Below are 13,564 nucleotides of genomic sequence, written 5' to 3'. Positions count from 1 at the left end.
TTCGGGTCTTGGAGCATCAGCTTTATTATTATATATTAGGGCTGGTAATGATTAAAATTTTTGTGTTCGATTAATCAAATTTTTTTAAATCGATTAATTTTGATTAATTATAACGCACATACAGATCCAACTACATTGGCCTATACACATACAGCACAGCAATGAAGTAATAAAATGAACTAGGATCACACTAATCCAGCACGTTATTATTCTCACGTGCCCCACTCAATATGGCCGCCGCTTGAGTGGGGCAACTCAGAATAATAACGTGCTGGATTAGTGTGATCCTAGTTAATTTTATTACTTCATTGCTGTGCTGTATGTGTATAGGCCAATGCCTTGGCTGGCGCCCGTGCAGAAAGTTTATTGGGCAAACTCACCGGCCCAACTGGCTCAGTCGGCTAACGAAGCGGAGGAGTCCGGTGACGTAACGGACATTGATGTCACCGGACTCCTCCCCCTTCCATTCGTTAGCCGTCACGGACATTGACGTCAACGGACTCCTCCCCCCTTCTCTTCGTTAGCCGACGGAGCCACTTGGGGAAGGGGGAGGAGTCCAGGGACTTCGATGTTTGTGACGTCACCGGATCGCCAACGGGACTCCCGGAAGCCGGTGGAGAGGTGAGTGTTTTAATTAGCGATCAAAATAATTTTAATCGATCAAATAGTTTAACGAATTAGCTTTTATATACTGTGTATATTCGTTGGGGTGAAATTTAGAATGATGTGTGTCACATTAACGTGCACTTAAAATGCTTAAAAGGTATATACAGTAGATGTTAATTCAGCTTATCTGGAATATAGCTGCCTGCAAGGGTCAAATAAAAAATGGTGCAATCACCATATACACAAGCAAATGAAGTAATGCTGCAAAAAATAATTTCCATCCAACCTTCATGATATCTGAACCGATAACAGCCAAAAGGAATACTTTGCGTATACAAATGATTGACAAACTAAGCCTGTAAGGGGAAGTCCTACTAATGTTTAGGCAAATCAGAGTTGAGAGGAGGGCTTACTCCAATGTGGAAGAGACCCTGTAGTCTACATACTGTATATGTGGCTTAAATGTCCTTTAAGGGGTCTATTTTAAGGATATGGATATAGAAAGTGCACCTATGCTTTGAAAAGGGGAATGCCTCTAGAGTTGGTTGCTGGTTTGCAAACTTAGGATTTGAAGGCTCCTCAGTAGGGAGAACTATAACAGGTTGTGTGCTGTCATACAAACCAGCCACAGTAAAGTCCATGAATCCATCGGACTCGAAACCGCTGTTCCAAAGATAATGGGGAAGGGTGCTGTGGCTGTCGACGTTTGGCAATCGTGGTCAATATCAAACGAAATATATAGACACCGGCACTCCAATAGCAAGTCAAATATGGCTGTTTATTATCATCAGGTAGAACTTGTTCTGCCTGATGAAGGGGACTGCGAATAAACAGACGTATTTGACTATCTATTGGAGTCTATATATTTGTTTGATACACACCAGCCAGACACACGTTGGGGTGTCATACACACCAACCAACAAGTGTTCTACACAAGCCTAAGGGGTCTGTCGAAGACATGGATATAGAAAGTGCACCTATGCTTTGAAAAGGGGAATGTCCCTAGAGTTGGTTGCTGGTTTGCAAACTTAGGTTTTGAGGGCTCTTCAGTGGAGAGAACTAAAGCAGGTTGTGTGCCGTAATATACACCAGCCAGACACACATGTTGGGGTGTCATACACATCAACCAACAAGTGTTCTACACAAGCCTAAGGGGTCTGTCTAAGACATGGATATAGAAAGTGCACCTATGCTTTGAAAAGGGGAATGTCCCTAGAGTTGGTTGCTGGTTTGCAAACTTAGGTTTTGAGGGCTCTTCAGTGGAGAGAACTAAAGCAGGTTTTGTGCCGTAATACACACCAGTTAGACACACATGTTGAGGTGTCATACACACCAACCAATCTGCAAACATCTGCATTTAAATAGTTATGCCAGACCTCCTCCCCCAAAGCAAAGAGTACTGGAGCTGTCGCAAGCACCATAACACAATTGAGAGACTGTCCATTTACAGAAAGCAGCTCAGGACTATAGCCAGTATTAAAACAGTGAGTTTCAAGTCACAAGTGAAAGCAGGGCCAAAACACGTTTGCTATCTGCCAGTAAGCCTTCTTTATTAAGTAACATGTGGCTGTGTTCTTGTCCTGGTCCATAAAACTGCAGTAAAGGAACATTTGCTGTCCATGTCTCTGTGTCCCTAGGCAGGACGGGCACCAAATGTACCAACTGTGCTGGCAGGGGCACAGATGAGATAAAGTCTAACTGGCTGAACCCAATCACAACTTCCTACAATGACACAATCTGACTTAATAGGCCTTTGTGGGCAGTGTATTGGATATACTGAGTGTATGCATTATACAGTACTGCATTATACAGTACTGATAACAGTAAATATTAAATATTTCAAAGACACATTAGAGAAAGAGCTGTCTAAATGCCTGCTGTGCATCCAGCAGGGACCTAAATCGACATACTGCAAACTGTGAATGTATTCCAGCAACAGTAAACACTTATTTTTTTTAAATGTCACCATGTCGCATCTTTTAGAGGTCCATTAAATATACAATGTATGTTTCCATTTATAAAAATAGCTACTAACAGCATAATCATATATAATAACTATAATATCTTTAACATAATAACAGGCATGCAAATATTTCCATACTGTGGCATAACAAGAGCTATTTAGCATTATATTTACATTTGCTGTTTTGCAGAGAACAAGTAATCAGCATTATTAGAGAAAGTGATGTTGATGGTAGCACAATAGGACATGAAAGCACAAAGGATGGCTCTTGGACTGTGAAAAACACCATATTGCTTTTATGTCCTCCCCTAGCAATGCTGTTACTAGATCACCTTTTAGTCCCACTGCCATATGATGCCTCAAGTCCATTTTTATGAGTTGATTGCAACACTGTATTTTACTCCTCCATTCAAATTATCCATTTGACTGATTCCTCAGCCCGGTCCAGACCCTAACCCTCTGATTTTCCAGGTAACGTCATTCCCATTGACTGTATTTACTTGTACTTAACATTTTCTCCAATTTAAATTAGTATACTTACTATAGTTCTTTAATCACATTATTTAATGCTAATCTTATGGACAGTATATATGTTAATCATTTTAAAATGAATACTCTTAAAAATGCTTATTACAGACCAATAAATTGTATAACAACTATATACATATTATATATTTTACATTTTAAATTATATATTTTATGAGCTTTTGGAAGCACTGATTCACTATCAAGACCAAAAATTAGCATTGACTACATATTTTAATGTATATTTTTATATCCCTGATGAAGAAGGATCCTTAAAGTGACACTAAACTCAGGGGTTACATCTTAAATATGCATTCAAGTACCTTAACTATTAACAATACTGGACCTTATTTGTGTATCACTCAGCGGTAGTCACCACTCCAAGCTCGCTTCCTTGATGGACTACAATCTTATGTTTTACTTTACTAATTTGTATTGAGATTGTAGCCCATTACGGGAGTGAGCTTGGAGCAGTGGCTACTTTACAAAACACACACAGGGACCATGGGGAACAAAAGTAGCCACCCTCCAGAAGGAAGGACAGTGTCAGCACCAATTCAGAAATGATTTGAGGATCTACAGCCGAGTGATACACAAATAAGTAGAATTTCTGCTAATAGTTAAGGTACTTTAATGCATTTTTAAGGTTTAACTACTGAGTTTAGAGTCACTTTAATGTATGTTTTTGTATCCATGATGACGAGGGATCATTGAAGCCCCTGAAATGCATTGGTTCACCGTGTTGAACACAAACAAAATTAATTCTGAACTTTTGCCATTGGAGTGGCACTTTTATCCTTCAATTTTCTGTTTATGATTCCACTGAGATCTTTATTAGGGTACCTGGAACTAAAGAGCTGCCTAGCATTGAGGCTCATTAAGGATCCATTCAAAATTAACGGACTAACTCAATGCAGCCATGTCAACACATGAAAAAATGTGCATGTACAGTAGGTGTAATACAGCCTAAATACACTTTATACCAAGACAAAATAACATTTAGGAAGTAGGGATGAAGGAAATGGAATTTTAACTCCCCATATATTTTGGCCAAAATCTGCGTATTTTGACACAATGTTGCTATTTTAACAAAATGCTTTGGAGTCAAAGGAGAAGTCAAAATGAAGTTATTTTGTGTTTTTAAGGGTGCAACAGGCTTTAAATGGCTCCTGAGGTTATTCAAGATCCCTCAAACTAACCTGGACTTGTTCTTGTGCCAAAATGGCCTCTCATTAGCCATAGTATTTTATGTTTTTTTATTTTTTTTTACAGAAAGAGACAAACTACCCTAAATATGCCAAAAAAAACCACGATCTCTAAATACAGAAAAAATGTGCGCTGCTGTTTCAAACAAATTTCAGCTCAAAGAGCAAAATTGAAAGTTTCCTCTTCAGCTAAATTCACCAAAGGCAAAATCAATAGTTTTGTGACAATATCAATTCGCCAGAATCACTTCATTCGTCCCTGTCAACAACAATAACAATAGCAAAACATCAAAGGGGACATCTGAATTGCATTGTGCATAGTACTTACCAATTGGCTCCTTTTGATTTTGAAATAGGATCTTGCTGTTACTGCCATCCATGTTTGCCATGTTGATGCTGTTTCCATCCATCCAGAAAATCTTCCTTTACAAGTGAAACAAAAATAAATATGTTACACAAAAAGATATTTCCAATTCAACTAGATTGAAACATGTGTTTGGTTTTAGGTCAACAACACAACAGCCAATTCCTGTTTTTATTGTGGCCTGAAAAATATTCCCTTTGCCAGGGACTGAAAAACACAATTTGGTTCCTTCACTCAATTCCCAGCTGGAGAGCCAAAAACCTAGCTTTGTTTAAGTCCACCCAAAACTGAACAGCAACACAGTTAAATCTGCTTAATATGCTTTGGCCGAATGTGCAGCAGAGCAAATTGTGCATAGTAAAGCTTTCTTTTTTTTTTTTATAAAAAATAAAAGCTGCCACATTTGGATCTGTATTGTAAGTCATAAACAAATTAAGTTGCCTGCTAAATGTGAAGGCTTTGGGTTTAGTAATGGATAATGTTGAATGCACAAGTCTAATGACTTAAATTTACAACCCTTACAGTTCCCCAGCAACACCCTAGGCCAGGGATGTCCAAAATCCGGCCCTCCAGCTGTGGTGGAACTACGAATCCCATGAGGCGTTGCAAGATTCTCACAGCCACAGACATGACTCCTGGAGAGAGATGCATCATGGGATTTGTAGTTTCACCACAGCTGGAGGGCCGGAGTTTGGACATCCCTGCCCTAGGCCATCTCTGGGATCTGGCATCATCACTGGGTCTTTCCTCCTGCTAGAGCTGTTGGGAGGGTGCCCTACCTACATTCACTCAACCATATTACCATCTAATGAGAACCTTCACCCCTAAAGAATGCAGTGGGCTGGTTCTCGGGAGGCACTATTTAAATTTAGGGCAGGCTGGTGGGCAACAGCATGGGTATTTGCATGCAGACCACTATAGGTAATACCAAACATCTGACATGGGACTGTAGTAACAATGCTGCTGTGGTCCAATAGACTACAATGGGTGTGTTGCTGACAGCCTGGCTGGGGAAGAAAGGGTTGCATGAAGCTGAATGATGCTGGGTGTCAAAACGATTGGAGGTGAGGAATCTGCTATAGATTATAATGCAGCTTTAAGTGAACACTGTGAAAGGTGCATAGTGTGCACAGACATTGAAGCAGCTGCAATGTGACCCGGAGGGGATGCTGTTCAATAGGTGAACATTACATAAAAAACTGGAGTTCAGATATGAAAATGAAAATAATATTAATACACACATCCTAAACTCGAACACCCACAATCTGCACCCTGCCGGGAAATTCCAATTTGCAAAAACAGTTAATGAAATCATAGAAATGACATAAAATTGATATGGAAATCAGTAATGAGTAAATTAGAGAAGTAATCGGGGACATTTGGCATGGGAGATGCCAAACCTCATCCTGTTATCACTCAGGACCCCTATATTTCCATTTATCAATTCATGCACTTATACAAATCTATTCTTTATAATTGAAATCCTATAGACACAGTCTTGTATGTTGAACAGTAACATTTAATATTAATAACAATACATTAAAATCAAGAAAGTATAAACAAGTCCTTGTAACAAATCTATTTATATCCCTGTCCTAGTTTTGTTAATTATATTGAAAATCTTGATGCTGGAAAAACCATATGTTACAGGGATATTCTTATCAATCATTTATCTGATTGCACAAACATTGTCATCTATTGGGTTATACACTGGTTTACAATTCATTCTATGTTGCCAGGAAGTGTGGTGTTGTAGTTCTATGTTATTATTATAGGCCCTTATTTATTATCAGGGCTACATATTCCATTAAACAATGCTTCTCTCCAGATGGCAGACCTTAACCACTTCCGGGGCCACAATACATGCATACTGTATATGGCGGCCTGCAGAAGTGGTTAAACCAAGATCACAGCTGCTGATGCAGCCGTGTTCTAATTGTCATTTTAAACAGCCAGCGATGGCTTTTCAGGTAAAAGTGATCCGGCATCTATACAGCCGATGGATCATTTGTACAAATGGCCATCATGTGCTTCCCTCCAACCCCCTCCACCACCGGCTTCCCTGGGGCCTGCTGTCCCACGTACAGGGCCCCGGACCAGCATGGTGGGTCTCCCTGCAACAATCAGTGAGAGAGATCCAGTGGCTTCCAGCCGCTGATCTCTCCTCCGATCACTGGATCACTGGACCCAGGAAGTGATGTGTATTACATCACTTCCGGTGTCACAGTTTACATTCTCCGGCTCTTAGAGCTAGTAGAAGAAGCTGGGGAAGCACATATCTGCTTCCTCAGCTTCTTTGGGGTTCCTAGGTGACATTAGGGGTGCGTCCTACTTGCAAAAACGAAAATTGCGGTACACATGTTACATATCGGCACGAACATCGGAGTGTGAGCAATAATTCTAGAGCCATTAATCACTGTTAACACTAAACTGATGAGCGATTTTAAAGTGTCCCCTTATGAGTAATTTTGGGTATTAAAGTTTGTTGCTGCTTCACGGGCGAACGCAATTTTATGGCTTGACATGTTTGGTATCTATTTACCCAATGTGACCCCACCTTTATATTTTACAAAAAAATTGGATATTGTATTCTTATTATTTCATTTTAGGGTATTTTATCCTAAAAAATACTGGTTTTATAAACATTTGTGCAAATACTGTACAACATACAAAATTGCAACTAGCATGTTTTTTTTATTGTACAGGGCCTCTGCTTTCAGAACATATATCATTTTTTGGGGTTTAAAGCTGTTTTCTAGCCAAAAATTCATATTTTATAATGTGTGTGCAAATAGTAAGAAATTGCTCCAGAAAGCAAGTGGTTAATGCACCACTCACAAGCCAGACGGGTATATGTGGTTTCACACCCTCCTCTCAATGGGTGCAGTTACTGATTTATACTTAGTTTTTTAAAGAAAATTATGTAATAAACTGACTTAGAAGCATCCATCCAAGTAATCGGTAACACCGCTTACCTTCTTTTAGTACATCAAATGGCCAAAGGTTTGTGGCCCCCTGACTATCACGCCTATATGGAAACCATTACAAAATCATAGCCTTTCTGGCTTTAGCAGCCTCTGCTCCTCATGGAGGACTTTCCAAAAGATTTCGGAGAGTTTATGTGAACCCATTGACCAAAAAAGTGTATTTGTTAGGTTAGATACTAATGTTGAATAAGAAAACTTGCTTACAGTGGGCATTTCAATGTATCCCAAAAGTGTTTGAGGGTTGAGGCTGGGGCTCTGTTCAGCCACCCAAGTTCCTCCACACAAAACTTGTCAAGCCATGTCTTTATGGACCTGACTTTGTGCACTAACCATCGTCATCCCACCAAGTGATAATCATGGGACATACACATCTATTAAATAACTGCATAGCACAATGAAGGGGATCTCACTGCTGCAAGTCAAGTATGATTTTGACATTTGTATAATAAGTAAAAAATGGAACACCAAAAAATTTGACAGTTATACTTCAAATATCCATCATTAGAGGGAATAAAAAAAACATCAAACAATCCCTCATTAATTATATTATGTGCCAGATTTCTCATGTAGAACAAGGATGTAGCTCATTAAATTGTGACTTGATGACATATCATCAAAGTTAATCAAATGAAAATTAAAAAAAAAAAGACCTGGATTTTGTTCTACTGATACACCTTTGTCTTTGAAGTTCAACTTTTGATGGTAACATACCTTTATCTTGGTATCTTCCTAGCAAATGTACAAAAGAAAAGGGAAAGGCATGTCTTGAAAACAACTTTTTTTTTAAATATTGGAAGAATGCTTGACAATAGTCAAAGTGCCTTTTGTAATCATTTTAGGATCATGGGAGAGTCCACAACAACCAACAGCTAGAAAATTAGAATGTGACCAGAAACAGTACACAAATGTTTGCAGTGTTTGTGTGGAGGCCAGGCAAGGTGGTTGAGAACACAAACTGTGGCAGTATTGTGATGTCACTTCTCTATGGCCTTATGCCACTGTGTGGGCTCTATAAAACTGTTGTTCCACTGGTCTTCCTTTCTACTGCAGTTGCGTAAAAGGTATGCCGCCACACAATTTTTTATGCCACCTGCCACCTCATCCTAACACTACCTTTATATATTGCTAAGTTTCCTTGTGATGCCCATAATGCCCCGTTACACACATGTATCAGAACTTGCTGGGTCAAATAATCATGAGAAATATATGCAGTAGCATAGTATGGGAAGGGCCACCCTGGGAAAGTTTCTGATTAAGACTAAGGAAAAAAGGTATAGCATCCTCTGGAATGGATCTAACATCTACATCATGTAGGTAAAACGTAGTTGGTGGAAAGTCTGTACTGGGAGCTCAGGGACCTTCAAAGGATTATAGCACCATGAAGAAAAGTGGTAAAGTCACAACATTTGTTTATCCAAAAGTACCCTAAAACTTTTCAATAAGGCTTTCAGATTTCTTGTTAGGTCTTAGCTATAAAAAATAATCTGTTTGTCCCTCTGCTAACCACTGGTCCAGTTTTTGAGTAGAACTATATTTACTGTGGGTCAGTATCACAGCAGTAACATATCTTATGCATGCCTGTTAGAGATAACATGTACATGCAGCAAGCTGAATGGGAAGCTTGTACAGAGACACCATATGTACTACTGAAGTATTGAAACCCTCTACCTAAGGTATACCAATCTAATTATCAGCCACATTGATTTGCATATCTTCCATCAATGATAATCAATAATATGGACATTCATTTGCAAAATCATAAATACTAGCATGCTATATATAACAATAAATTAATAATGAAAGGCTACTGAGTCTTTTTGAAGAGGTTTTTTTTTTGCAAATTCAATCCCATCTAGTAAGATTTTGACATTTGAAAATGAACATTCCACATGATGCAAGGTAGAGCTTTTCTTGCGTTTTATAACCTGTAGCTGAGCCCTCTCCAGTAACATTTGCCCTGCATTTTAGTATGCAGGCATCTTGAACAAAGCTACCTCTCTTCCCTCTTCTTTGCAAGAGCTTATGGACAGATAAACCTCACTGATCATTACACTGTCTCATACACAAACAGAGGCAACTAATGAGCACACAATGGCCTTTTATAGTTTTAGAATAAATCCTTTAAGATCACATTGATGGATGGAAAGCTACAGATAGCAACATAAATGGCGTCCTAGTGTGTAGTTCAGCATATATCTCCATACAGCTTCAAATCTTTATACAGCTTCATACAGATTCATGCATTACAATGCAATAGTCCTGACACTTTTGTGTTGTTTAAAAAAATTGTAGTAGGAAGAAATCAGTATCAATGGCACCCAATCTATTCCCATGCTAACAAGGCAGATTGCAAACCTAGTAATTATCAAGAGCCACTTGGTTCTCCTTGCTTTGCCAAAACACTACTTGGCCCTTTCGTTTGTAGGAATTTTTTTTTTAAATGTAACTATCACACATATAACAGTTGCTCTGAAAGTTAGCTGTTGCATCCTTCTGCCCACCACATCAGGGAAAATCAATTTAAAAAGAAGAAAGTTATTATTTACCCTCTAGCTGGGTGAATAGCAAGGCTCTGCGCTTTATCAATGCCATGTATGACTGACGTTTTCAGAGACCCATCCAATCTGGCCACGTTAATTTGCGTTTCATCAAACTCTGAGCTGATCCAGTACAGATTGCGTGATATCCAGTCCACAGCCAGACCTCGGATACTGTGAATATCTGAAAGAGAAACATAAGTATAACATGAAAGCTGTAACATTACTTTGCCTATGTATTTCTTAGAAAGTCATTAAATCATTTTTCATGAAGACAACTAAAATCTATTTTTAAACTGAACAGCCTATAGTATATGAGAAAGTGCACTCAAGGTGGGCGTTGTAAAGTTCATTGTTAGCCAGAAGAACAGGTATAGTTGGATGAGTGGCATGGAGTCTACAATGTGGGGTCCCCCACCTTTATCCCATGAATTCATAGAACAGTAGTCAGCAGCTCACGACTTTTTGCGTTACTTTAGACTAGGGATGCACAGATACTTTTTGAGTACCAGTGCCGATACTTGGCATTTTCATGAGAACTACCAGGGTTGCAGCAGTGGCAGCTGGGACCTGGCGCTGGCACTCCACCACTGTCCCAAAATCATTAGTCTGTATTGATTTAGAAAAACTGTCACATGACAATAAACAAAAATGTATCAGTACTCATACTTGTAAGTACTCGGCAAGTACCAGTACTCGTACTCGCAAAACTGGTATCGGTGCATCCCTTTATTTACATTTATAAAAACAAAATCATACATTAAAACAGAGACGTACAAATCCCAGGAGCTCCGTGTGCTCCTTACACATGACAGCTGCCTCCTAACTTTTGAATTTTTCTCTAGTGTAGTCTTGGAGCTCAAAAGTATCGGTACATGTACTCGTACTTGTACCGAGTACTGTACTTGGTATCTGTGCAACCCTACATTAGACATATTTTGGCAGCAAAAATAATCTTTGTATACATTATATGGCCAAAGGTGTGTGGACAACTGACTATCACATCTACATGAGATTGTTGGATGTCCCATTCCAAAACCATGGGCATTCATTTGACCCCCCCTCCCTTCGTGCTGTAATAGCCTCTACTCTTCTAGGAAAGCCTTCCTAAAGATTTTGGAATGCCTATTAGTGATGGGCCGAACACACCGGTGTTTGGTTAGAATTCAATCTTTAGAACATGGAAAAAGTTTGATTTTAAACTCGAACTTAATGGCAAGTCTATGGGGGTAGAACTTTGAAAATTAATTTTCCCCATTTTGAAGGCCTTTATGCAAGTTATTAGCCACAAAAATGGTATAGGGATACGGGTACTGCATTTACCGCTCCTGGTATGGAAAATTCACCCCGAGCCAGACTCGGGAATACCGCCAGGGAGGTTAAAGGAGCTGTGAGTTTAACATCACATCAAAGGGAAACAATAAAAATGAAAACTTCCTTTACATTTCGTGTGTGGAGTGGGCCCCTTGAACGTCCTGTAATGTGGCGGATCTGTATGATGTATAGAACCTGCTGCAGCAAAAATTATATTTATAAAGAAAAAAATTACATTTAAAAAGAAAAAAAAATATGTGGTTGCCCCTCCCAAACAATACCAGACCCTTTAGGTCTGGTAGCAATGTTAGGAGGGACCCTAGCTCGACTCGAACTGCTGATGTTCGAGTCAAACTCATGCTTGACTCGAACATCGAGCCCATCCCTAATGCCTATGTGAGTTAGTGCCTATTGAGTCAAAAGAGCATTTTTAAGATCAGGTACTGATGTTAAGAGGGAGGACCTGACTCAAAATCAGCATTCCAAATTATCCCAGAGATGTTCAGTAGGGTTGAAGCCAGTGTTCTGTGTAGCTAACTTGAGTTCCTCCACCCCAAACTCATTAAGCCATGTCTTTATGGAGCTGGCATTATTTGAAGGGGCACAGTCATGCGGAAACACAAAAGGGCCTTCTCAAAATGTGGTCAAAAGGTTGGAGGAGTACAATTGTGCAAAATGTCCTTGCATGCTGTAGCATGAACAGTGCCCTTCACTGGAAAGATCGGAACTCAGTATTTTGAAGGAATAATCGCATACTTTTGGCTATAGAGGTAGGTATGATAGATGTCCATATACTTTTGGCTCTATAGTGTATGTATGTGCCACTTTTTATGTAACAGTTTAGTCAAATTTGCCCTTTAGATCAAATTCAATTATGACTTTATTGTAGCCAAAAGATTCTACACAACCATAATTGTATCCTCTATTGGCTCTTTGAGAGGACATTAATAATCATTAATGTCTTACTGCCGAGCAAGTTGAAATCCTGCAGCAACAATTATCATTAAGCTACACTTACGGTCAATAATAATTCACTGGAATACATGTTGGGAAAAATAAAACTCTATCCTATAGACTGCGGCCATGCAAATGAAGATAGTCAGTTTGCGGTGCTTTGGGTATTCTTTACAAAACGTCCTGTCAAATGTTTATGTTCGAGCAGCAAATGTTCTCCAACACATGGGAGATGAGTACACGTGTCATCCTTAATAATGTAATCCACAGCAGCTGTAGTGGAGGCCCAAAAGTAAAGCAAATAATACGAGTACCCAATTCCCAGAATAATATTATACGCAAAATGATGTGTTAGACTGTGCTTAGCCGCAGCTGATGGCCTTAGCAAAGTCACTTTGTCATTTAATAAAGGAAAGCAAAACAAAAAGGAAAGTCGGCTATGGCAACCAACAGTATAAGTTCCTTTTTTCATCAACTGCACTAAAAAAATTATACATGGGTTCAAGAGCTAACACCACAGTCTATAGCTTTCCTTTGTATTATAACACATTACTATCAATTTCACGTTATTCCTAAAGTCTGTGATATTCTCTTAACTGCTGACAAAAGTTGATTTAAGCTCTTGTATCATCCAGACAGGATTATCACAATGCTTTTTGATTAGGTTTACTAAAGATTTCCATTATTAACTTGTAAGGGGTCCAAATCATTGGAGCTAAAGTTCTTAATTGTACCAGAAGAAGAGATCACATTATTCCAGTTCCTAAATCTCTTTACTGGTTGCCTGTGGCTTTTAGAATTGATTTTAAAATGATTGGACTTATTTTTAACCGTTGCTTGGCTTTTCTGCCCACTTCATCTTAGAGATATGATAGAGAATGTGCCGGCTTAATCACTCAGGTCTAGGAATTAGCTTGGGTTCAGTTCAACAGTTTTCTGAATCTTGCTAGAAGGTCAAAGTTTGCAAACTTGTGGTAAAACCTACTGATGTTTATAGGGGACCAATCTTGTGATTCAATTCTGACCAATTGTAATAAGCAATATATTGTCAATAAAGGGCACGGGAAGCTGGGCACTTTCGGGTGGAGGTATATCAATAACAATATATA

General features: G+C 39.1%; 1 protein-coding gene across 1 annotated transcript in view; it reads right to left on the bottom strand.

The window, feature by feature from the left end:
• The window catches only part of LRP1B (LDL receptor related protein 1B), a 1,026,358-nt gene that overhangs the window by 416,015 nt on the left and 596,779 nt on the right, over positions 1-13,564 (bottom strand). Inside the window, exons 31-32 of the mRNA XM_018554232.1 lie at positions 10,197-10,371; positions 4,628-4,722 (exon numbers count right to left, since the gene is read on the bottom strand). Coding sequence (XP_018409734.1) covers positions 4,628-4,722; positions 10,197-10,371 — 270 coding nt within the window. The remainder of the gene's footprint in view (positions 1-4,627; positions 4,723-10,196; positions 10,372-13,564) is intronic.

The sequence above is a fragment of the Nanorana parkeri genome, unplaced genomic scaffold (genome assembly GCF_000935625.1).
Source record: "Nanorana parkeri isolate BGI_ZX_2015 unplaced genomic scaffold, ASM93562v1 scaffold148, whole genome shotgun sequence".
In the NCBI taxonomy this organism is placed as follows: domain Eukaryota; kingdom Metazoa; phylum Chordata; class Amphibia; order Anura; family Dicroglossidae; genus Nanorana; species Nanorana parkeri.
This window is presented reverse-complemented; position numbering and strand designations above follow the sequence as displayed.